Genomic DNA, 24,694 nt, shown 5'->3' with positions numbered 1-24,694 from the left:
CATGGGAAAGCATCAGAGCAGTTATATCAGATGCACTGGCCAGAAGCATGCAAGTCAGTTATGCTGGTGAGTTTAAACATTGCTGCTCAGGAACTGGATGACATCTGACCCAAGCAAGAACTACTATTATACATGCTTTCTGAATACTTTACAGAGGTAGTCGAGAGATTGTTCAGGGGTCCAAAATGCAGAAATGATCTTCTCTTCTCTTCCTTTCCGGGAGAAAGCTAACCTAACCCTCTAGTGCTAAATTCTACAGTGTTAGGCACATAACTGTGAGTAGTTAAAACTAGTCCCTCTGTCAACAGTAGAACATCACCCTCTTCACCTTCTCTTTCACAGCGGGCAAAGGCTTCACCGAGGTACCATTCGTCCCACTGGAGCTCTTCGACGTGTGGTTCTCCGACAGCTCCGGCTCCATGTAGAACCGCGCCCGGAACGCAGCCAGATGCGCGTAATACGCAGGTGGGACTGTTGGAGCAGCAAAGACAAAGACACCATGGTTCAGATTTGCGACATACGTAGGTACGAGAACTTACAATGTTTGCAGATAAACAGAGAAGCTGAAGAATGCTTCGGTTACCACGGAAGAACATACCGACGGAAACGGAGCGCGTGCACCGTGCGTAACTGCAAAATCAGCATAACAGAATCAGATCAGTCACTTCTTAGAAGATCCAGGTGTGAAGAGCAAGAGACAAAACATAACACAAAGCAGTCATCATGCCGTACGTGTAGCAAAGGTTGTTTGTCAACGTCTGCATTTCGTCTGCCGAGAAGTTGTTCTCATCCCAGAGGACATGGTAGTGAGCTGGCCTACTTGTTCCCTGGTGACAGAACTCACACATCAGTCATTTCATCAAATCACAAGAGGGTGGAGAATCTGGGGTAAAATATTCCCATACTTCTAGTACAACACTTTTGCAGGTACAGTACAATCTTTTCCAAAAGAAGTGGAAGTTTTCATGTGTTTGTACATTCACATGATCTAAATTTTTTGGCATACTGTCAGTTAGTTTATTCTTTTTACCATGTCTCCTCTGCTAGGTACTAGCTAGGCGCAGTGAGAGCTTTGTTGAAAAGAGAACACCAAGTCTATTCAAATGCTTGACCACAAGGCACGGGACCCGAGCAACGACAAATTCAGTGTATGTCAGCCTTCAGCAAGGGACCAGTACAATATTCTTACCTGGATTCCAGCGTGACTACAGAGGTAGAAATCAAACTCCGTTGGGTGGCATATCTTCGAATCAACAACAGTTCCTGTAATTTTTGCAAGCAATTAGTCCTTGTATTATTACCAAGACAATGGAATCACATATTACATACAGTATGCTATACCGGAAAAAATACAGTATCCTACAATGAGCATACCCAAATTTCCTTTCTGAAAATATTTAGCTTACCCAAATTGTGTTTTAATATTTTCAATAATAGCATGAAAAAAATGGTATCATATAAAAAAACAGTTAAATACTAAAAAGTTCACAATATGTTAGTGGACGTAATAATGTGCACTACATCCCATGGCTTCAAACATATAGAGGCCATGACTAGATGATTACCAGGTAAAATATTTCCACTTTTGTCCATGCTACTTCTGTCTTTGTGATTGTTTGCAAACAGTCTTGTATGGTGACGCTTTTGAACCACCACAAACGTTACAGGAGGTTGGTAATTTGGTTCTAGGGACGCACAAGCCTAGAAGAAAGCATTTGTTAGAAAATGTCTGAAGTGGTTAGAAGATCTACATTAGAAAACACAAGTGTATCCTACCTTACGGATAGCATCCAACTCATAAAGGAGAACTTGGTAGAATTGGCCTTCACTAACGCCATCCCTGGATGAAAGATGGTGTTAAAAAAATTGCGGGGAAGATATAGTGTTAATTTATAGAATTACCAGATAAGCTAGTTTAATTGCCACATAAAAAGGCCTTGAAATGTTCTTTTTACTCCGCTCTACAAAAGATGCCAAACCTAAACATTATTGTGTTTGACTATCTATTATCTTATAGCTTTTTCACTAGCTCACCGATAGAAAATTATCCTCAATGGTTTCTGTCCCGTGGCCTTCCTGAATGATATTAAGAGTTCCCTGCACAGCAAAATAAACACATCAAGTATCTCATTGAAAAAGTTATTTTACTAGTTTTCAAGAAGTGTTCCTTGATAAATACCTGACCATGCCTCCTGTTACGGTGCCTCTCTGAGGATCATGCCATGTTTTGTAAAGGTCCTGAATGAGCTCTTGTCGGTGTGCCTGTGCACACACCAATCCAGCATATTTTGTAACTTCCGGCCAGTCTTGAGAAGCCACAACCTGCAAGCAGCTAATTAGAAAAGGGCTAGATAATATATGTATGTATGGAGAGTGATGTGGAATAAGCAGAACAGGTCTCTAAGACTTACTGCAGCAATGGATGGACTAGAGTCCTCCCCAGTTTCAGGATGTGTTACATCTGCACCAAATATAATAGTTGGTATGTCACTGACCAACGGAATCCTCCAACTTAGCGCATCCACGAGCACGGTGTTTCTTCCTCCCATCTGAATTTAATCATATCAACATGTCATAAATTAGCATGGTAGCAAATTACTAGATTATTGGTCTACAGTATGTTTGTTGTAAATAAGGTGATAAAGTTAGTACCTTAACATTGATTTTTAGTGAGACATTTGCCAAATATTGCTTGCTGATCTTAAAAACATGTTTCGTTAAGCAACATTGCGATATCAAGCCCAAATCGGTTTCGCAGATACGCTTGATGTCACCTGCAAAAATAGAGTTTATGATTCAAACCAATATAAGAGAATTCAGAAGAAATGAGAATACACGGGGTAATTAGCATGATTGGCACTTACCATATAAAGCTCCATTATTGTCTGGGAGGATGGCCAAAAGAAGTTCAAGTTCTTTACCCTTGAGTTTGTGTAGTGCAACATTATACACATGCTTTAGTGCCTTCGCTACTTGATCTGGTCTAGCTGAATATATTGGAAGCACAGGTTCACTGTTGAATTCCTGCAATAACAGCAGAGATCAAACTAAACAACATGCTACGCATGAAAGTTTACAATGGCCTCTCGGCCATGTCAAAATTTTTTTTATCAGAAATGAGGGTTACACTACCATGCCCGAAATTTGACACATTTGTGCCAACTCTTGGCAGAATCCGCGTGCAGTGGTTTCTTGAACACTCCTTGAGAAGTTTATACAAGCCCAGTGACTTACCTTGCCCCCATTGATCACTTTCTGAAAAAGTTGAGTTTATTTTAGTTGTAAACAAAGTGTGATCCGCACCATGATAAATAGGACATGAGGCGTGCAACTACTGCAGAAATAGAATCTAACCTTGTTCACCATGTTCCATTGACCAACCTGTGGCAGGCACTCCTTTTCCTTTCCAGCATCATGATATTTCAGCTGTACTCCACAAAAAACCATGTCCGCATTATTAGCAAAGAGTATCAGCTAACTATAGACAAGAATAACACTGTACGATCATAATTGTACCCAAGGTGCAGGAAGGACCCGCGCTTCAACGGATGTTAGCTTCTCACTTATGTTGATCCCAAATTCCTTTGCGTAAGGATCTTGGTCATATCCGTTTTGATGAACTGTCTGAAAACAAATTCATTTAGACACCTGAGCTCTATTTACCAACAGCATTGATCAGCAAAATTCTTCCATGAAGAAAAACCCTAGTACTAGCATGTATTGCATGGGAAGTTTGGACCACAGGCAAATAAAAACAAGCACTTAAGGATAGGACAATTAATGAGCATGAGCATGCTGCATGCATGTGTGGCAATGCACAGGACTTGTTTTAACAAGACCATCAGCTTCGTTGGAACAAAAACCTAGCACATCTAACCCTACCCAACATGTAAATGTATATGCAGTTATTCATGTGATTAGGAGAAAACTCTGGACCTGTAGAATATCCATTTCCTTTTCTCTAGGCCTTTGGCATGTAACCTTTAGCAGTGATGTGATCTGCTTTTCGTTCAACCTCTTTGTGTATCTCTGACCCTCAACAATCTTGCAGGCCTGGTAAGAAAAGTCACAAAAACACAATCGACCGATGTAACACTGATACTAACATTACAATTCGTACCGAGGAAGTAAAAAACATTACTCCAATATACAAATTGGCCAGCTAACAGGACTTGCGATTTGCCAAGCTTACCTCCATTGGTAGATAGTTTGCCTTCTTTTGGTTTCCAACCATAAGGCAAGGAAGATGTGATTGCTGAATGGTAAACCCATACATTTCCTTGAAATACTCCACGACAGACTTCATATTCATTTGATCGTCAATTGGGAAACTGTCAAAAGAAGCAAAATCAACCACAGTTGGGCACTTTGTAGCAATCAGGCTCCCATGTATATATAATTAGGCTCACTCTATCTACGGATTAGATCCAATCAATATATTGAAGTACGCGGTTTGAATTTTAAGGTAGGAATCAAGAGGGTGTGCTATTAGGCCTTTGTGCTTGCTGAAAAGCTTGGTGTAGACATCTGCCAAACAATGGCACTTTTTTTTTTGTTTTTTTTTTTTTTGAAAAAGGGGAATGCCCCGGCCTCTGCATCAGAACGATGCATACGGCCCTAACCAAACAATGGCACTACATGGGAGCAACGGAATGAAGCACAGTCTAAACTTACATGAGTTCATGAGTTGGCTGTGCAGTCACCCCCGAAATGCGGTACTTCCGCCTCACATTTTCCCGGTGAGTAACCTCGACTTTGACGCCCCGCAACGCTTTCTTGATCTGCTTGGCATTTAGGAAAATATCTTCGTTAGGCAACGCGGCACAATCAGAAGGACATGAACGAACCAGCTAACAGTCTGTAACCAATACAGTAGCAAGCAAATAGCATCTGGCACATGGCCAGTGCAGCAGTACTATGCCAGATTCCTTGCTCCCCACAGCGACGATTTACCTTAATTCTGTTTGCATCCGACAATGGCCTTGACATGACATCCTTCCCTAGTATCTGGGCCACGAAGTCGATCACCGGCAGCGCCTCGATGAACGCGGTGGACGACATATCTGGCATCAACATCAGTCACCGTGTAAGCGAGCAGCAAGCACAGGGCCAGGGCAGGAGATCACATGCATGGGGGGGCACAAGATGTTCGAGCATCTCATCTCACCTATGTTGAGCGACAGGCCCATCTGTGTCGGCCGGAGGCTCTGGTAGAAGCCGCACCACGACTGCAGGCCGTCGCCGAGCCGCTGCGGCTTCCTTATGTCCGGCGAGTAGAACGACCGCCCTATCGCCACGTGCCTGCCATTGCACAGGAGACGCCATCAGCTCAGCTCCATCCAATAAGCTTGAATGAAATTGCAATGGATGATGCGTGCTGTGCGTCCTAATTTGAATGCAGGCGCCGAGTGAGTGAATACCTCTGGCTGGCGAGCTCCCGGAGGACGATGTCGAGGACCTGGACGGCCTCCTGCGGCGCGTCGGCCTGCCGGCCGGCGATGAACTGCCGGAGGTGGTGGAGGTCGGCGCGCGCGGCGAACTTGATGGCGACCCTGTACTCCCTCTCGCTGCAGCACCGTCGTCGACCAGGCAAGTAGCAAGACATGAGTTGGCTGCCATCAAGAAGGAGGGCGTAACAAGAGAAGAAATGCCGAAATGCGGGCGCGTACCGTGGGGGCACGCCGGTGCCGCTGTCGTGGTCGGTGAGGCGGACGACGAACTCGCGCGCGTCGAACGGGAGGGCGCCCGCGGTGTAGAGGCTCTTGCGGCCGTCGTAGGCCGGGAGGCGCATTCCGAGGTCGGACTCCCGGTAGAGGCGCACCAGCTCGGCGATGATGGCCCGGTTCACGCACCGGGAGGTCACCTCCGGCGTGATCTTGACCTGCAAGGACGCCAACAAAGCCAGCATTTTTATTCTTCCATCTCGACCGCGCTCTGGGAGCGGGAATGGCGGGGGGGACGAGCACTTACGTCGTACTGGGTGAGGTCCTTGTCGGGAATCTCGGCGAGGAAGTGGTTGGCCTTGACGACGCAGCGCGCGCCCACGGTCCCGAACCCCGGCCGCCGGCAGAAGGACAGCCCCTTGCCGGGCACGGGCGGGCCAATGACGGCGCGCGTGGCCGCCGCCGCCGCCGCCACGGGCCCCGGCGCCGGCCGCGGCTCCTCCGCGGGCCTGGCGCGCCCGCGGCCGCCGCGCCGCTTCCCGCCGCACCTCTTGGCTCCCTCTGGCGGCGGCGGCTGCGGCGGCTCCGCCTTGGGCTGCGCGACGCTGCTCTGCAGCGGCTGCTTCCTCCCACCGCCGCCGCCGCCGCCCCCTCTGGGCTGGCGCCGGGGCTGCTGCTGCGGCGGCGGCGTCATCTCCAGCACCTCCAGCATGTGAGCAAGCGGCTGGCGACGCGCTGGTTACCCGACAAGGCGGTCGCTGGCAGGACCGGAGCGGGCGGCCCCCTGCACGGCGCCTTATAATGTTACCACAGTAGCCTGCGCGATCAGCAGCAAGGAGCAAAGCAAGAAGAACCCACCCACTGTAAAAACGAAGGAGAGGAGCGGGGTAAGGAGGGAAGAGAAGAGAGAGGATGGGTTAATGGGGGCGCGCGGGACAGAAAGGCATTAGAACCGGCACGGCACTGATGCGGCAACAGCAGCAGGTTTGACCTCTTGTGGCCGCAGTCGCAGGCACGCAGGCAGGCACGCGTTCCCTTCCGTGATAAATACATCCTCTGCGGTGCGGCGCGCGGCGCTCCAATTAATCCATCCTCCGTCCGGGATGGGGTTTACAAAGGTGGCAGGCGTCGTAGAAAGAAAGGAGACGGTAGCATTTATTCGTAGCATGGGTATGGGCCGTGTGGATGGATTAATCGGGGCGCGAGATACTCTAGTGGGGAGGTGAGCTTCGGATGGATGGTGGCACCGGAGGAGTAGGTCGGATGATGGGGATTTTCATTGAAAAGTGCATCGCATGTTCGTGCGCCTGGCCGCTAGTGCCTTGTACTCTACTATTATTGTTGTTCATCGCACCCAGGAGCGGAGGTCGTAGACTGTTTGTTTATTTACAAAAGAATGAGGAGCTAGTACTTTGTGTCTTTATTGTTAGTAGTATATAATACTCCCTCCGCTCCTTTTTACTAGTTCACTTTGTGTCCTTGTTGAATAATCAATAAAGTGGCCGTATGCATCTCCCAGATGCAGAGGCCGGGGGTCATCCTCCTTTTCTAAAAAAATATATAATATTTATCTGGAGTCAAACCTTGTAAACTTTGGCCAAGTTTATAGAAAAAAATATCAACATTTCAAATATGAAATCAACAACATTAGATGCATCGTGACATTAGTTTTCATATTATATAAATTTAGCTTTGTAGATGTTGATGTTTTTTCATATAAATATGATCAAACTTTCCAAAGTTTGACCTCAGACAATTCTTATATGCAGAGGACCGGGGGAGTAAATAATCCTTCAAAAGGAGAGCGTGTGCTGCATGATGCGGTGGTGCGCATACTGTAAAAAACTGTGGGCTCTAATCCGTAGTGAATTGCCTGTAAGAGTAGCATTTCTCCTCTCACACTGTACTCCTGGACGTGCTTCTTTCTTACACAGCCCCAACTTTCAGATGGTTTTTGCACAGAATACTTGAAAATGGCACCAAATTAACATACGAGCAACATGAATTAACCGAATCGTTTGGAAGCCATACCACTACTACTTGTGGATTAGCAAGGGGTTCTCAGGTTGCTGGTGATGGTCCCGTGAGTGGCACTACCGTAAACCTGACGCTAGGCTACCCCTAAACAAACAAGGCAACCAGGGCTACTCTACTCTGCTCCACTAGTCGTACAAAGCAGCGGCAAACGTCGTCCACCAACAGCCTCGGTGGCCGCGCGTACGCTTTGGCAGCGTGCCGCCCGACAGCAAGGAAGAAGCCGCCCCGCTGTTCCAGAATAGAACCCTCAATCCTCATGGCCCGAACGCATTCTATATTCCTTCATCCGTCTCTGGCACGCGCACGGCCCCAAACACTGCCGCACGACGGCAGCGCCAGCCCAGCCAAGCCGGAGAATGAGCACACATAGGCATGGCCCGGCCTTCGGCGTTCAACGTCGTGGGCGCGGCCACGGCGGCGGGCGACGGCGCGCCGGCCGAGGCGTCGTTCCTGTTCCGCTCCGAGGGAGACAAAGCGGAGCGTTCGACCAGAGGCTACAGGCCGCGCGAGTGGAGTGGAGGAGGCAGCAGCGGGAGCAGCGGCTGCGGCACGAACCAACTGGCCCAGTGCCCACCCACCGTACCGCCCCGCGCCAGCCTGCCCCGCCGTCGCCGCTGCCGCTGTGCGTGAGTGGGGTTAATGCCTGTGCCTGCGCGCGCATGGCATGGCATGGCAGCGGCTGCGTGCGCGTGCTGCTTGCTTGCTATACTATTGCGTGCAGAGTTCAGGGCCAGGCCTCTGCGGCCCGGCTGCTGCGGCATGGCCTCGTTAGTGCGTTTTGTTTTGTTTTGGGCCCGTCGCCTCCTCCATTACTTATACTTGCTAGAAAGGCGCCATCACGCACTACGTCTACGGCGGCCGGGGCCCCGGAGTTTCTTTTGAGTCGGCCGGAGGGAGGATCGGAACAGATTCCCTGGCCGCCGTCTCCGCGATGGATTTGGATTACGGATGCATCGGCGGGAACGCGTTGGCATCGAGCTATTAGGGGAACTCGTACGGATTGAGCAGCGACATGGCGGCAACTTGGTACAGTACTACTAGACGTTTGGAATGTCTCGTGGAAACCGTTGCACTACTTGTACTACGTGATTAATTAAGGGCAGACACCATCTCGTAATGGCGTTACCCTAATCGAGGTCTAATGCTGAAGCGTCCGTGCCAGATTCCTCGTCACTGTCACGCACCTCTTGCCGCGCAGACTCGTCTCCCTCCTCCTCTGTGGAGGCCTGTTCTGGTCAATAAAGCTGTGCCGCGTCGCACGGAGAGATGCCGGGCATGGCGCAAGGCTGAGGCAGAAACAGAAACAGGAACAGGTGGTGATCGCGCCCATAATCTGCATGGTGCGGCGCCAGATTGTGCGGCGTGGGGACGCGCGGCAGGGCCATGCCGCGCCCGGCCCAGCCGAGTGCAACGCCCACTACGGCGTCGCGTCGCTCGATCGGGGCTCGATGGAGGAGTTGACCGGCGGGCGGGAGGAGATGCGATGCGACATCCACGCCGTGCGTACGGAGGTGGTGGGGAGCGGAGAAAAGCCATCATTGACGGTGTGGTGCAGGCAGCGCACCAGGTGTGGTACGCAGCAGTCCTGCCGCCGCTGATGGCGAGGGCAGAGAGAGTATCATGGCGGCGTTGAAGCTGGGAACGGGCCATGATGCTCGCTCGGCCCTGCATGCACACATGCACACATGCGTTCCCATCCGAGAGACGGAAGGGAGGAAGATTTTTTGGAAGCACCATGGCTAGAGCCTAGAGGAGCGCGCACGTGAATGGCATGCGGGTGCTACTGTGCCATGGTATTATCACGAGAACGGAGATGGCCTCGATCGGTCCGAAGCCGAGGCAAAACGCACGCCAACAGGGATACCAACGAACGACAGAGAGACAGGCCACACGGTGCCGTCCCGATCGCCGGCGTCTTTTGCCCCGGGCGTGGGCGTGGGCGTGGGCGGGACAGCGACGCGGCGTGCGAGCCGCGCCGGAGCCATGCGACCACCAAGCGGCGCGGGGAAAGGCAGCGGATGGAGGCGAGACAGCCAGCCCATGCGCTGCGTGCGCGCGCTCCCGGGGTGGAAGGGGCCCCGTCGGCGTGCGCGCTTGGCCGTTCGCCCACGCGGGGGCGCGTACGGGCGTGAACGCCGCAGACACACGGAGGCTGGCGGCACGCGCGCACGCGGGATGGTAATAGGTGCTGGTCCCGATCGAGACGGAGACGGGAGGAGCCATGCACGCACGCGCGCGTGGAGTGGGGGGAACGGAAAATGGTCCGGTTTTATGTTTTTGTCCCTCTTTTTCGGAGCAACGGTTTCTTTCACTTGTATAGATATAGACGACTACGGAGTACTTTTTTTCGTGCGCAAGGGGGAATATAGCTCGTCTGTCACTACGAACATATAATTGTGGTGTGCCACCCAGAGAAGCTAGATGAAGATGCCGTTGATTTTTGTGTTAAATAAGTGTGTGTGTGTGTGTGTACAACAGCGGTCGAATTTGTACTGGCATGTCGGCAAAAATATTTGTATTTGTGTCTTTGTTTTGATGTAAATGTCGGTACACCATAAAAAATGTGTTATACGGCTCAGAAAAAAATTATATTGACAACAAGACAAGCAACTATATAGAGATGCCGTGTTTGGTCCAAGATAGACTAGATGAAACTGATCGCCATGGTCGTGTGATGACAAGAAAGATTGTCTAGATTCCTAGCTGGCTCAGTATTCATTCCATGGCTTTTCATTCCCCGGTATAATGTCGATGGGTTCTTTTGCTCACCGCAGATCGATCTCACATGGTGTCGGTCATCTCCAATTTGTCGATAGCCTCGACTAGAGACCCTATTTTTGGTATTATTTTTCAATATGGCACGCAGCATTTGCCTTGTTTGCGTGAAACCTAACATTGAGTGGGTGGTTTTTACAGACGGGCTTAATTTGCAAAGCAAGCCAGAAAATGCCAGGCTCTGATTCGGCCTAGGACTTGAGAAAATATTATTTTTAATGTTAAATAACTCATTGTCGAGATTAAATGATAGAATCATATTCCTACTTCCATCTATAAATCCTAAAAGCATGTTTCTCGGTTCTTTTCTAGGGTTTCAGACTAGGTTTTAGCCCTAGATAGCGGGATTTTGAGACATGCCCGCCCAGTCGGGTTGTCCATGCCCCAGTTTAGTTTCCGCAACATTTTAATATTGCACAGGAAAACGTGTTTGTGTTGTGCATTATGTGTATATGTCAAGAGCATATGCGGTCTTAAAACACATAGCGCAATTCAAGTTCTATCACAAGCCATAAAAATGCCTAAAACACATACATACATGTTTGTTAAAATGTGTTTGCCAAGCGCATGAATTTTCTTTTAAAAGTCTCAGGCGCATCTTTTGTTCAATTTAGTTCTAGACTGTTTTGCAGAGTGATTTGTGGAGTATCGATGTCATTTTTTTTATCAAGTTTCATATTTTAAAATTCTCAGCCACCTATTATTATTATTTGGTTGTTTCATGTCTATAAGTTTTGCAGCACTCCTTTGTTCCAATTACCCTTTGGTGGTGGGACACGTAAGCGACCAAAAACTCCCGGAATCTGCAGCTCATCTATCACGCGTCTTGAAATACTTTTATTTCCATCCGAAATTACGTGTCCTAGATTTAGATACATTCGTATCTAGACGAATCTAAGACAAATAATTGACTGAGAGAGTATTATTCTCGTTTGTTTCTCTCGCCGGAGAAGTGTCCCCGGACGGACGGCCGAGTTATGAACACCTTTGGCGCAACCGCCCGATTTGGGTTAAAAAAAGGTACTGCTACGCACACCAAGCTTGCACGCATGAAAATGAAAGTGGGAGGCGTGCTGCCGCGGCGCGCACAAGCCCGGCAGAGCCGGCACGCGCATCTTCATCAAGCCACGCCAAGCAACACAGCACAGTGGCTGACGCACGCGGTGGGGCCGCCTGCCGCGGCCGTACGGGCAGCGCGACGCGTGCACGTAAAATCTACCCGTCACGTCGGTCGCCCGGCGGGGCGCCACCGCCGCCGCGCCCTCCCTGCCGGAGGAAGGAGCCGGGCGAGCGGTCGCGGTGATCGGATCGAACGTACGCACCGCGCCGGTGAGGTGACACCGGCCGGCATTCTCCCTACGGACGGACGGACGGATGGATGGACGGGCGACGTGCCGGCAGGCAAGCACCCACCGGTAGGATGATAGCTAGATAGGGCCACTCGCTGAGTCTCCACAGAGCTCCACTGCGTAGCAGCTGGCTGGCTCTATCTTTTTTTTACCCTGGTCGACGGGTGAAAGGAAGAGAAAAGGGCCGCAAATGCTCTGCGGAAAGAGGCTTTTGGCACGGACCCATGAAAGCTAGCCGGGTTGTTTTTTTCACCGCTGTCGTGGATAAAAGAGACCTGCTTGCTTTGAGACCTCATTTCTTTTTCTAAACGGAGATGCTATTCGTCTACGCTGTCGCCCACTCGCCCCAGCATGCGTGTGCTGTTTTTTGCAGCAAAATGAAATGTAGTTTTTTTTTACTTTACTGCTCATAATACTACCGTTTTCACCCTGGGGCTGGAATGAAGTGCGCTCACATGAGTTGGTAGACTAGAAAAAGAGTGGCAGTAGCAGAAAAAATCTACGGGAGATAGGGTGCCCACTCATTCGCCTACGTGGTGTCCACTCACTAGCCAGCCACATGTAACCTGCCAGGCTCAAGAATAATTTTCGTCGTCGATGGTGTGCTATCAAGTATCAATCTAGCATGGCAGGACAAGTAGATGAACACGGCCTACTGTGCTGCTTTCATGGAAGGGAAAAAGGACCGAGGATCAGCCAGCCTAGGGCGCCCTACCGCGGAGGCAAGAAGGAGAGTCGGAGGAAGACGACGAGCGGGAAGCCTACAAGCGACGCAATCATGAGTTGTTCCGCCCAAGTTTGAAGAAGTGGATCGCGTGCATGCTGCATGCATGCGTCCATTTAATGGCCGGCAGAGGATGGATGGAGAGAGAGAGAGAGAGAGAGGAGAGGCAGAAGAGACGGGCGTACATGGCCGTGATGTGTGACTGGGATCTCGACAGTGCGGTTTTGGCTCGACGCCATGGCCGCGCGGCTACGCTACGGGCCGACGGGAAAGCCGGTTTCCCCTCTCTTGCTGTTGCTGGCTAGCCGTGCATGCGGCCGGCCGGCCGGACGCCTCGGAAGCGCCGCCGACGGACCCGACCAAGGCCGCATGGCATCGAAAGGAAGGAGACGCAGAGCGAGCGTCCGAGCGAATCCGCGGCAAAGTGTGATGTGCGCCGGTACTTGCTGGATGAATGTGCAGCGGCGGAGCAGTGCTCCGTGCACAGTGCCGCTCCGCTGCAATGCTTGTTGGGCTGCGAGTACTGTAGTGTGTATTTACTGCTACGGTACGTTGTTGCTGGAAGAAACGTACGCGTAATAAATTGGATCGGAGGATGTGAGCTAGGCAACGACCACCGGAAGCTACCGTAGCGTACCTGAGCGATGCGTGGTGATAGAAGCCTCAGGGAAGCGCGCTCCTGGCTGCTATCCAAGCTAGCTTCCTCTCGGCTGCTCCCTTGGCAATGGCAACGGTGGGTAGTCGCAGTGAGCAACGGCTAAGTGTAGAGGATAGTAATAAGCAGGCAGGCAAAGATCCGGTCCAAAGTGGCATGAGGCGCCGGAGGGGCGCTGCGCTTATATAAAGCCGCGGGAAAAGCAAAACTAAAAGGCAAAGCAAAGCAAAGCTAGTAGCCGGGGGCCACGCCATTGCCATGCCATGCCATGCACGCAGCCTAGCCCGAGCTAAAGCAGAGCCAGTGCTCACGCACGCACAACACAAAAGCGGCGGCCGTCTTTTCACGCACCCCGCCCGCTTCCTTCTTTTTACCCCTGCGATTACTAATCTGCCTCTCCCTCTCTTTTACCTCTCGTCTTTAGGCGAGGCCTTTGGTGGAACGTAGAACGTTACGGTTTTCCTGATTTACCGCGTGGCTTTTTACGCACGGTGAAAACACGAGAAACACGGCGTGGCGACCTCTAAGTGTAGAGAACGTTTTCTTTTCATTTTTTGCCCCGGACAGATTATGTGTTGGGTAGACATTCCGTCGCCGGCCTCGAAACAAGGCGTGCGCCGGCCGGCGCGGCGGCGAGGCGTCGTGGTCGTACGTCGTACGTCGGTCCGAGCAAAGCGATCAAGGGGAAAAGCAGCGCATGCAAATGCACGCGACGGACCGAGAGCTACAAAGCGGCTTGCTCGCCGGCCGCCGCCCGAAAAAGAGACGGGGGCGCTGAGGGGGAAATCTCACGCACCTCTTTCGTTTTCTTTCGAGAGAGAGGAGAGAAAAGAAACTTGGCGCTGGCTTTGCGCGCGTTTTACATGACCGGGCGCGGTCACCGAGCCGGTGCGTTTTCTGTTGTTCCGGTGGGGTGGAGCAGCTGACTGACGGTGGATGGAGCCTCAGGAAACTGTTGACGGGCAGGGAACCACTGGACCACTGCTATTTAGCTGTAGCTTGGGGTTGGGGAGTTTCGTTTGAACCTGCGGACCGGTGATACAGTTTTGGGTTTCAATTTGCGCCGAACGATGCATGCGGAGGGAAGGCACAGTGGTGCAGTGAGGAGGCATACAGTGAAGTCCGCTTTGTACTCCCTGCGGCACTGTTCACGGCAAGTGCTGCGCTTGGTTTGTTTGCTTTGAGGTGAACGTACTTGGTTCGAAAACGAAATACCCATCTATACCCTGTTTGAAATTCCCATTTTTCCTTTTGACTTTTTTAAGAATCAAAAGTTGTGCATAGATTTATAGTAGATATTGTGAAGTAAAAACATGATTTTTAAAAATCTGGAAATTTAAAATGTTCATGGATTTAGAACAATGTTCTGAAATTGGAAAAAAGGGTTGCAAGTTTTAACATGCTCATGAACTTTAAAAATGTTCTTGTATTTGAATTTTTTTTATGATTTTTAAAATGGTCTGAATTAAATGTTAAAAAATAAAAAAAGGTAAATAACAAGGGGAAAGAGAATAAGAAATGGAAAAAAGGGAAATGATAATAAATACAAACAGGAAAAAAGCAAAAGAAAAACTGTTAAAACCTATAGAAAAAATGCAGAAAAGAAAGAGAAAACAAAATGTCAGTCAATACCTTCTAGAACCTTCTCAAAACAGCCGACCATTACGGCTATATGGATGTGTGTTACTCTCAACCAGCTACACACCCCCTTACAAGCAGGCCCCATAGCAATCCCCAGAGCTCCCGACTCACTAGAGGCTTCAAATCTTGGGAGTTTAGTTCAGGAACTTCTAAAATATTCATATATTTGAAAAAAGTGTTCACAGTTTCTAAAATGTCGATGAATTTAAAAAAATTAAACGAAAAATGAAAGGAGGGAAAGAGAATAAGAAATGAAAAATGGAAATGATAATAAACACAAAAACAAAAGAAAAACTGTTAAAATCTGTGAGAAAACACAGAAAAGAAAGAAAAGCAAAATGTCAGTCAATACCTTCTAGAACCTTCTCAAAACCGGCCAATCCATTACGACTATATTCGTATGTATGGATGTGCGTTACACTCAACCAGTGACAACCCCCCCCCCCCCCCTACAAGCGGGCCTACCAATCCCCACAACTCCCGACGCACTAGAGGCTTTAAATCTTGGGGGCTTAGTATCTAAATAGATAGATGATGCAAGAAAAAAAAGACTTAAGACACCAAAGAACTATGTTTTTATCCAAAAAAATTACTTTTGTGTACACCATCACCAGAAAGCAATATTTATGAAATTTGTGCATAAATTTTTTTAACAGAACCTCGTTGGAGGGTATGATGTTCCTATAGCAAAAAAGTACAGAGTGATCCGAACCAGATGATGGAGGTAGAGCAAGGTGTGCGTCAGACTGAGGCCACACCGCAACGTCGCCCTCGTGGATGAACGTCGCGTCAGCGGGAAGTGCGACACCAGGATGAGTCACCCATGGAGCTTTGAGTTAACCCGAATCTATGAGAAAAATTGTCACAAGGGGTCGCGCTCATGCCATGCTTCGCATGGGCTTCACCTGGCAGTGTCCTTCAACGGCGGCGATGGGAAGGAGGAGCGAAGAAGGGGGTGGTGCCGCGGGGGAGGAGCGGGTTTGAGTTGTGGTTTGATTGATCGGTGTTAAATATTTTATATCAGCACTGTAATGTTTCTTGTGTCATCCATGCATCTTCTTGTGAATGTTTTCCACGATCTTCTTGTTTCGGTCTTTTGTGATTTGAAAACACGGTAGCACCCCATGTTTGGGGGTAATTTAGCTTCAACAGCATGTGACACCCCTGGCTATCGCGGGGTCTTTTTTAACGGCCTTGGCAAGGCCATTATATGTGAACTTGATGAATGGAAGATAATTCTTTCAATTCATGCCGAAAGATATAACACATACTTTGAACATGTCTTCGAGAATTTGATTGTCTCTATCTACTTGACCACTAGATTGGGAGTCATAAGCCGTGCTAAAAGGAAAAATGAGTTCTCATAGCCTTCTGAAAGCATTCTATAGGGCTTGCAGTATTAGATTCTTTTTCTTTTTGAAATAGGGGTAAAAACTTTGCCTCATCACATTAATTAAGAAGAATTTACAAACAAAATGCAACCATACAATAGGGGCTACAACCAATTACTCTGGTGGGCTCGTGGCATCAAAGATCCTAGATCTTTAGCCCCTGTCTTCTCCCATACAAGAGCTTCCCTCTAAATCTTGGTAAGCACGGTTCCTAGCATGGATGAATTATTTCTAAAAACCTGGAATTTTCTTCTCGCACAAAATCTCCCACGATGTCAGTATCGTTAGGAATAGTAACTTAATATTACCTTGAGGCCAAAGCCAATATTTTTTTCCGAAACCGAGGCAAAAGATTTGCCTCATCTATTAAATAAGAAGAGGATAGAGTTTGTTACAAGGGCACACTTTTACACGGCATGGAAGATTACTCACACAAAATAATGTTCCCTAATTTTTTTGCTCCGGCGGTGATTCAAAGGTTTGCCTCGCAGATGATGTTGTTTAGCAAGATTGGTGGTGGAGCACTCTTGTTTCGGAAAATATGGGCATTCCGCTCGTTCCAAATGGTCCATGACACGGGCATGGTTAGAGAGGCCATGGCCTTCCTGTTGGGGACTCCGGCGCCGGTCCTATTTGTCCACCATTCCTTGACTGAACTCTCAAGATGCCACATAGAGGTGTCCATATAATGAAGCCCAAATTTTGCAATGACCAAGTTCCATAGCCTAATGGTGAAGCGGCATTTGAAGAAAAGATGCGGTCCACTTTCTTGCTCTGCTTGCAAAGGGTGCAAAGACCACAATTTGGCCATCCACGTTTTTTTAGTCTATCTGCAGTCCAAATTCTGTCTTGGATAGCCAACCAAGCGAAGAATTTAGCCTTTTGATGACGCCCAAGTTTTCCAAACCATTTGGTCCACGGGAGAGAGAACCAAGCCAACGAATTGGGCCTTGTAGACGGAGGCCAATATATATACAAGTACATGTGGGAGGCCAAAGGACAAAATACAAAACCTCAAAGGGCATCATAAATATAATTCTAACAAGTATAACAAGGGAAGCTAGTCCCTTACGAGTGCTTTCACTGACATTTATCATGGAGTGTTGTCAACCCTTTACCGAGTTGAAGTTGCTCCGGTCATCGATGTTCACTTGTTGCAAGTTGCAGCCCAAGCCATCTTTGAATGTCGACCCAAATGCCTAGTGTATCTACACATAAAAAGATGCACAGACATAGCCCACAATTTCATCATCTTCGTTGTAGCCGGTCTGCAATCCACAAACTATATTGTATGCCAGGCCAAACAAGAAAATTAAGCTTCGATGGTGCCCAGATATTCCAAACTTCCGGCTTCACAAGCGAGGCCCCAACATTTGTGTTGTCAAGTTGTGCCAAGTAGGCCGGAGAGGTGGTGCACTCGCCGGAGGTCGTGCTTTTCCAAACAATAGCATGTGTGACGTCGTCGTTACTCCTTGTAACTCCGACCAAAGATCCACAAACTCGATAAGGTGCTCCACTGTGAGATCTGAGCCTGAGTTTATGTGCTCAGTGGAGAGGTCATGCCCCAAGGCCTTCTCCAAAGATTTGCTCTTGCCTTTGAATGTGGCAAATATGGACGGAACAATTAATGTCTTTCGGTTTCGACCTTGAAGCGAAGGTGAGTGCCAGAATGGATTTGTCTTGCTGCCTTCCCGAATGGTGATCGTCGTCAAGTGATGGAAGAGGTTCGTATCCTTCTCGTCGCAGGGATGGCCAAGCCCCACCCACGGCGGCTCAGGTTTCTCCATGCAAGCCACAACCACCCCCTGTGAATATTTTTCAGGAGCTTCCTATCTCGGGCTGCGCTGATTTGAAAACACGTTGAGGTGATTTTGCCTCGGCAGCATGCAGTTGCACCCATAGCTACGTGGGGGTCGCGGTGACGGGCCCTGGCCGTTACAAGAGAAAAGACGATGATGGTGGGTATTTCGACCGGGGGCATCCGCATCCGGAGCCGGATCCTTTTGAGCACTCGGAGCTTGTACGAGCGAGCTTTCACGCACGCTAAAGAAGCTGAGCCACGCATGTCGATCTAAAGTGGCCCGGTCGGCAAAGCTACATTAAGGGCCTGTTTGGTTCCAATAAGTCACCTGATTTATAAGTCAGGTGACTTAAAATCAGTGACTTATAAGTCATGTCTGTTTGGTTGTCACCTGACTTATAAGTCACCTGAGCACACCTTTTCATCTTGTTTTTTAATGTAAAGATGGTGGGATCCATGCAAAAGGGGATGACTTATAAGTTTTAAGTTGGGATGGAGCAACTTATGACTTATAAGTTGGGGTGACTTATAAATTAGGTCTATTTGGCAAAATAAGTCACTTTTTGCACTTTTCGACTTATAAATTGGTGATTTATTTAAAACCAAACAGAGCCTAACCTAGTTCTCCCCGTCCCCTCCTCCATCTGGAGTTGTTCCCAGGAGTTTGGTCCATTTCAACAACTTGGGTGGTTCATATAATATCTGTAGGTCCGTGTAACAAAGCAATAAAGCTAAAATCTGTAGGTCCAGACACAAGCCTGATGTAGCAAGCGTAGCTTTGAATCATGCGGTGATAATTGTATCCCGCCGGTGCAGATTTGACAGCAGCTTAGCCTGAATATAAGTGTTCTCGGTGCTTAGAGCATCTATAATCGGATGTCCCAAACCCGCCTCAAACGCTCGGGCGGGCGGCCCGATCACTGACCGATCATGAAAAATTGATCCAGGTGGACGCTTTAAACGAACCTCAAACTCCCGGCTGACCGGCAACCCTCATATCCAGCTCAAATATGGACCGAGTATGGGATGTCTGCGTTGGACCTAGCCTACGCTGGTCTACCCGAACCCACATATATTTCTCTCCATCCGCTCGTCGGATCAAACTCTAGCCACTTCACTCTACTTCACTCCACTCCACTCTCCTCTGCCGCCCAAGCTCTCGTCCGGCATCTCCGACCTTCTCCAGCATGGCGGGCAGCGGATCTGACTTCGACCAGTCCGGATCCGTCGACCGGGTGTCATCCCATACGGGTTGAAAAAGGCAATGGCCGTCCGTATTACACTTCGCCGCTCTCGGAGGATAGCGCCCGACCGAAGGCACAATTTGTCCGGCGCGATTCCATAACGTTGGTGCATCGGGCACTCAGATCCTCCGGCCCTGGATCATCGCGGTCCCAAGAGCCTTCAAATATCCTCTTCCCTATTACCGCTTCGACGCAGTATGACTCCCACCAGGACCGGTGTGCCCCGCTGTGGGAAGGAGAGGGTAAGGCCGCATCAGCCGCCTCCGCTGCCGACATGACGGCAGCAGAGGGCAGTCGTAGAGCAGGAAGCCATCCGCTTCCGCGTTGTAAAGAAGCGGCAGCGGAGGAATACACGTGCCCTTGCCCAAGAGCAGAATCAGGCGGTCCGTGCAATGGCCGGAATGCCACCCAAGGAGGAGGACAACGACGGGTTGGACAGCTCGGGCGACGAGTAGATTCGGCTCGATCCCTACTGCGTCATCGACCGATACTTCCGCGACAAGGACGACAAGGGCAGCTGTGGATGATCTTCTCCACCATAGCCAAACATGCCAAATTTTGATAGTCTGATGGCATGTTAGTGATGTAGTAGTCGGACGATGTGTGTAATGCATCGACTAGCTGCATGCGTTTATATGGATTTGAGGTATGATAATTGAGGTGTCTAGCTGTGAGAAGGAAAATTTGACTATGGGAGTTTTCGAGATCGGATTTGTCAAATCCAGATGCTCTTATATACACTATATCTGCTGTAGAACTGAGGTCAGGTTTGCACTCCTATGATAGCACGATTTCTTCTTCTTTTACACTATCCCTACGTATTTTGAAAACGGAAAAGCTAATTTCCTGCCGACTGGCATTTAGCGAGATATCCGCACGACTCGGATGCCGTCCATCTTAAAATTGTGCGCTCGCGCGCGTCCAAGGCGGTAGACTTCGCGATTTGCGGATCTGCTGTTTTTTCTGCACGTACAGCTCTCGATGGTGCGTGATTTTCTCGAGCGATCGGTTGGATCCGTTTTTTTCGGGACTCGATGGTGCGTGATTTTCTCGAGCGATCGGTTGGATCCGTTTTTTTCGGGATGTGATGATGTTTGGCAATGCGCCAGCGCCTCCTCTGATTCTGTTTCTTCGATGACTTTTAAAGTGCTAAAAAATGAGGAGGTGGGGATTTGAACCTACAACCTCATGCTACACCACACCCATCCTTTACCACTTTAACTAGATCAAGTCCTTATATTTATGTTGAGGTTAGGTACTATTTCTAGATCTACTAACCTAACGTAAAGAAAAGCACAGTCCAAAGAAACACAACAATACCTTATTAACTTGTCTCCTCTTCTATGTTTGCACAACAGTTAATGCAATGCCCAATGTTTTCCGCACTTAAGTAGACTATTTTTACCAACTCATCTACAGTTGATGACACCGTGGTAATTTTGCCGACCAGGTGGGATACTCCCCGGTCACTTTTGTGTGAATATCAGGATAACTCTCATATCACAGACCTGATAACTTATATAACTCATTCCTGATAACTTTGGCGTAGGGATGGTTGTTGAAGAAATATCCCCCGTATCTTTTGATGTGAATAGCATGGTAACCCATACATCGGAGACCTGATAACTTATGCAACCCGATCATGATAACTTTGACGAATAGAGGTGATGAAATATACCCCCGATAACTTTTATGCGAATGTCACGGTAACTCACACATCGCTGACCTGATGACTTATGTACCTAGATCTTGGTAAATTTGGCGACTGGGTGGAGGGAGGCACGTTGATCAATACCCTCAGTTATTTTTTATGCGAATAGTTTGATAACTCACACATCGCAGGCCTGATAATTAATGAGAGAAAAAGATGTGGAAACAAATCTTGATGCTAATAGCTTCCATATTGCAGTTTTATAGCCTAAAAATTCATGCTGAAGCTAAGAATTGAAGACAAGACTTCAATATTGAGATCTTAACACAATAGCCAACTCACCCACTACTTGGCTCCTGACAAATTCAAATAAAATACCACTTTTTTACCATCCGAGGTGAAAAACTTGTTAAAATAAACCACCCGATAACTTTTGTGTAAATAAGATGATAACTTACGTGCAATTAACCTGATAGCTTACATATAAACGCATTGATAATTTTTCACCGTGGGCGAAAAGTTCTAGAAATATGCCCTGATAACCTAGTGCAAATAGCACGGTAATTTACGCATCACACACCCGATAACTTACATACAACACATTTTGATAACTCTTTACAAGTCATAGTTATGACGTTGGTCGTGCCAAAGTTACCAAGCAAAAAAAAAATATTATTGCTGGTATGACAGAAAAATAAAGGTTCAAATAACCTTGTTTATATACAATAGACAACAACTAAAGGTGGCTTAGTTGGTTATTGGCCTCAAAGTCTAATGAGTAGACTTGGGTTCGAGTCCCCTTTCTGCCACATTTATTTTCTTTTCATATTGTGTAGCCAAAAAACCAGAAAAACCATTAGGAATTTACTATTCATGTACACGGTTTTCGAGAGAAGAAAAAAAATCAATGGAACCGAGCGTGCAGGTCGCGAGAGGAAACTTCATAGCAAGCAGCTTAATTAGCCCTCGCTTTTTCATGCATTTCTGCTTCACACTTTTGGTCGACGCATGCATGCGTGCATGCGCTCCGCCAGGTGACTAGACGGAGCACCAGGGAGGGATAGCAATGACCCGATCGACACATGGTTTTAACCATGTCCCCGCAAAGATAAAGCGGGGGCATCTTAATCTTTGATCTTTGCCGGAAAGAAGACCTCTTTTTTAACCTGTGCCGAAAAGAAGACTTGTTTACTCACAAAAGATCAAGCAAGACTAGCTTTCTCAAAACAAGAACAAAAAAGCTTTCTCCGCGCGCATTAAATTGGAGACGTACGTAGTACGTCCTTTGCGATCCAGGCCGGCTGACCCACCACGCAGATCGATCTACGGAGTAGCATGCATGCATGCATGCACGCATGCACGCACAGTGTCCAGCAAAGGCAGGCTTCAATGCCCGCCCATGGCAGGAGCAGGAGAATTTATGATTATTCTTCACAAGATCCAAATCCTGCTCCCGCACCCTCATCATTGCATGCGCTCCCAGGCCCAAAGTACGCCTCATTATGTTTTATCATGCACTGGTACGTTGTGATCGCGATGATTAGGGGCGATAGAGTTTCAACAATAAGATCATGTACGCCCGGCACCCTAAACCCTCCTCGAATGCCTCGGCGGAATAAGTCCGCTCGGTCACTCATCGGTCAAACAAAAAAAATGATCTAGACGACGTCTTAAATGGGTCTTAAACGTTCAGACTAACCGGCACTCTTCATATCCAGTCTAAATATAAGACAGATATGGAAGCGCTTGGGCACACCCGCCACGTCGGCCTGACCGCTATGGCCTGCAATGACCCCACTCCAGCCCCACAAATATATGACGACCGACGAGCAAACCCTAGTCAAACTCACTCCGTACTCACTCGACCTCTCCACTTGCTTCACCCTGTTTGTTTCGGTCTATGGGTGTGGGCTTGGCCCTTGTTGTTCTGTTTTTTGCCCGGTTTTTCGTAATTAATTGGGCAATTCTTTTTTGCTTAATTAATAGATGAGGCAATCTTTGCCTCCGTTAAAAAAAATTCACTTCGTCTTCCCCTGCCCGCCATGCCCGACAGTGAATCCGACCTACCAAAGTGGCTCAAAGCGGCCAGGGATTCTGATGGCTCGTCGGCGCCCGACGATGAGGAGCTAGCGCTCCGCATTGCCCTCCGTTAGTCGTTGCTGGATCGGGCAGCAACTCATCTTCCGGGGAGTCGGCGACTGGCCGGGTGGGGAGCAGTAGCTCTGCAGCGCTCCGTGTTCGTCCGACGCGCTCCCTTTCGGTCCCTGCCAGGAGGCACCTAGCACCGCTCGCACCTGCCCCTCCGGGGCGCCACTGGGTGCTGTTGTCGGCGGAACTGCAGCCAGAGTCCGTGGGCCGCACGTATCGGCTCGCAAAGAAGCGGGCGTCGAAGGCGGCTAACAGCCGCGAATCCAAGGGAGGATCGAGTAGATCCGCACCACAGACACTTCCCCCGGACAGTGAAGATGACGAGGACCTCCGCACCGCCAGTCGCCGCTCGTACACGTCCGCGGACACAGACGCCCACTGTCGTCGCCGCAAAGATGCAAAGGCGCTTCGCGTGGCGCTGGAGGAGTCGGAGCGATTGGCGAGACAGCGGCGGAGAGAGACGCACGGCTCCAAAAGGAGCAGTACTGCGAAGCCCGTCGCATGGCGGGCATCATCATCTCATCCTCCCCCTCCTCCGCTTCATACAGCGACGACGACGATGACGCGTCTGGAGTAGCTGACGCCTATGCTGAGTCTAGTTGCCGAGACCTCAAGGGGAAGCGTCCGGCATGGAGGAAGTGGTGAAATCCCCTCTCCTGCCGGTTTTAGTTGATTTTAGGTACTGTAAGTGATGAACTCGGTCGATATTTTTTATATCAGACTATGTTATATATGCCGGATTGTTATGTTCTATGCTTAAGTACGTAGAAACACTGTTTCCATGGTTTTGTATAGATTTGGGGTAAGACATATGAGTGGTGCGGCTGTGGAACAGAAAAAATAAAGTCCACCCGATTACCTTCAGCAACGCATCCGCGGATGTGTAAAGGGTCAAATTAGGTGACTGCGGTTGTAGATGCTCTAATAAGGTGATGAAGAAAGATGAACCGTTGGCGTCCAAGATTTTGCTTTTCATCGGGCCATCCCATCCCACTATGGCCAGCTCTGGCTCATTGGGGCTGGGGTGGGGAGCAAGGCTGGGTTGCCCACCCAGTCCGGTCCTTTTCGACCAGTTCGCCTCACTCAGTGCTCTGCGCTCCTCCGCCGCTGCTGCTGCGCAATGATGCGCGCAGTGAGCGCCGCTGTCGAAGACGCAGACGACTTCTCGCTCCGACAGATCAATCCAGTCCTGGGCGCAATGATAGACTCGCTCCGGACACCGGAGTGGCATCCGATGCAGTGCAGTGCAGCAACCGGTCGTGCTCGTACGTGCGTGCGTGAATCGCTGGTGCGGCTAACGGCCGGCGATGTGACGGTCGCCCGCGGCTGGTGGCTGGCTCGCGGTTCAGTGGCATGGCGACGCCGGGGGTCCCTGGAATCTGAGGGCGGGAGGGAGGTGATTGCGAGTCTTGATGTTTACTCAACAGGGCGTGGTCACACGCCTAGTTTTCTAGTGTGGTCTGGAATCAATGATTGAATGGAGAAACCGTTCATGGAATGTTGAGGTGATGCACGCTTTTGTGGTGTGCCACCTTCAGTTGTCACTTGCTGTAGGTAGGGGCTCGCTGTGCTCGCTGTTGGATCTGATGAAACCCGGTGGAGTGGAGTGGAGGTT

The 24,694-nt window shown here is 49.2% G+C and overlaps 1 protein-coding gene across 7 annotated transcripts; it reads right to left on the bottom strand.

Annotated features, from left to right (window-relative positions):
- Positions 1-105: 105 nt before the first annotated feature.
- On the bottom strand, positions 106-13,376 carry LOC125519993 (protein argonaute PNH1). Of its 7 annotated transcripts, none has more exons than XM_048684773.2 (23): positions 13,186-13,376; positions 5,971-6,447; positions 5,670-5,881; positions 5,421-5,567; positions 5,168-5,301; positions 4,954-5,063; positions 4,675-4,781; positions 4,193-4,331; positions 3,937-4,053; positions 3,517-3,624; positions 3,355-3,426; positions 3,133-3,255; positions 2,865-3,024; positions 2,653-2,774; positions 2,412-2,549; positions 2,180-2,322; positions 2,035-2,097; positions 1,777-1,840; positions 1,566-1,701; positions 1,190-1,263; positions 733-827; positions 584-630; positions 106-471 (listed from the first exon to the last, which is right to left on the bottom strand). In XM_048684773.2, the coding sequence occupies exons 2-23, from the start codon at positions 6,373-6,375 to the stop codon at positions 302-304; spliced, it is 2,886 nt and encodes a 961-aa protein (XP_048540730.2). In that variant the 5' UTR covers positions 6,376-6,447; positions 13,186-13,376; the 3' UTR covers positions 106-301. The 7 variants fall into 7 exon arrangements, with proteins under 7 accessions (XP_048540730.2, XP_048540732.2, XP_087394002.1 ...); XM_048684775.2 differs by having other exon boundaries at positions 599-630; positions 13,186-13,375; XM_087537876.1 differs by having other exon boundaries at positions 5,421-5,881; positions 5,971-6,524.
- Positions 13,377-24,694: the final 11,318 nt, after the last annotated feature.

The sequence above is a fragment of the Triticum urartu genome, chromosome 7A (genome assembly GCF_056163025.1).
Source record: "Triticum urartu cultivar PI428250 chromosome 7A, HENAU_Tu73, whole genome shotgun sequence".
NCBI classification, from domain to species: Eukaryota; Viridiplantae; Streptophyta; class Magnoliopsida; order Poales; family Poaceae; genus Triticum; species Triticum urartu.
The sequence above is the reverse complement of the archived record's forward strand: the minus strand, read 5'-3'. Positions and strand labels throughout refer to the sequence as shown.

Coding starts and splice junctions, on each gene's coding strand:
- LOC125519993 (XM_087537876.1), bottom strand. CDS start 6,375: ATGCTGGAGGTGCTGGAGATGACGCCGCCGCCGCAGCAGCAGCCCCGG. Junction 5,882..5,970: donor AGGACCTCACCCAGTACGAC/GTAAGTGCTCGT, acceptor GCGTCCTTGCAG/GTCAAGATCACGCCGGAGGT. Junction 3,025..3,132: donor TGTGTCAAATTTCGGGCATG/GTAGTGTAACCC, acceptor CTGTTATTGCAG/GAATTCAACAGTGAACCTGT.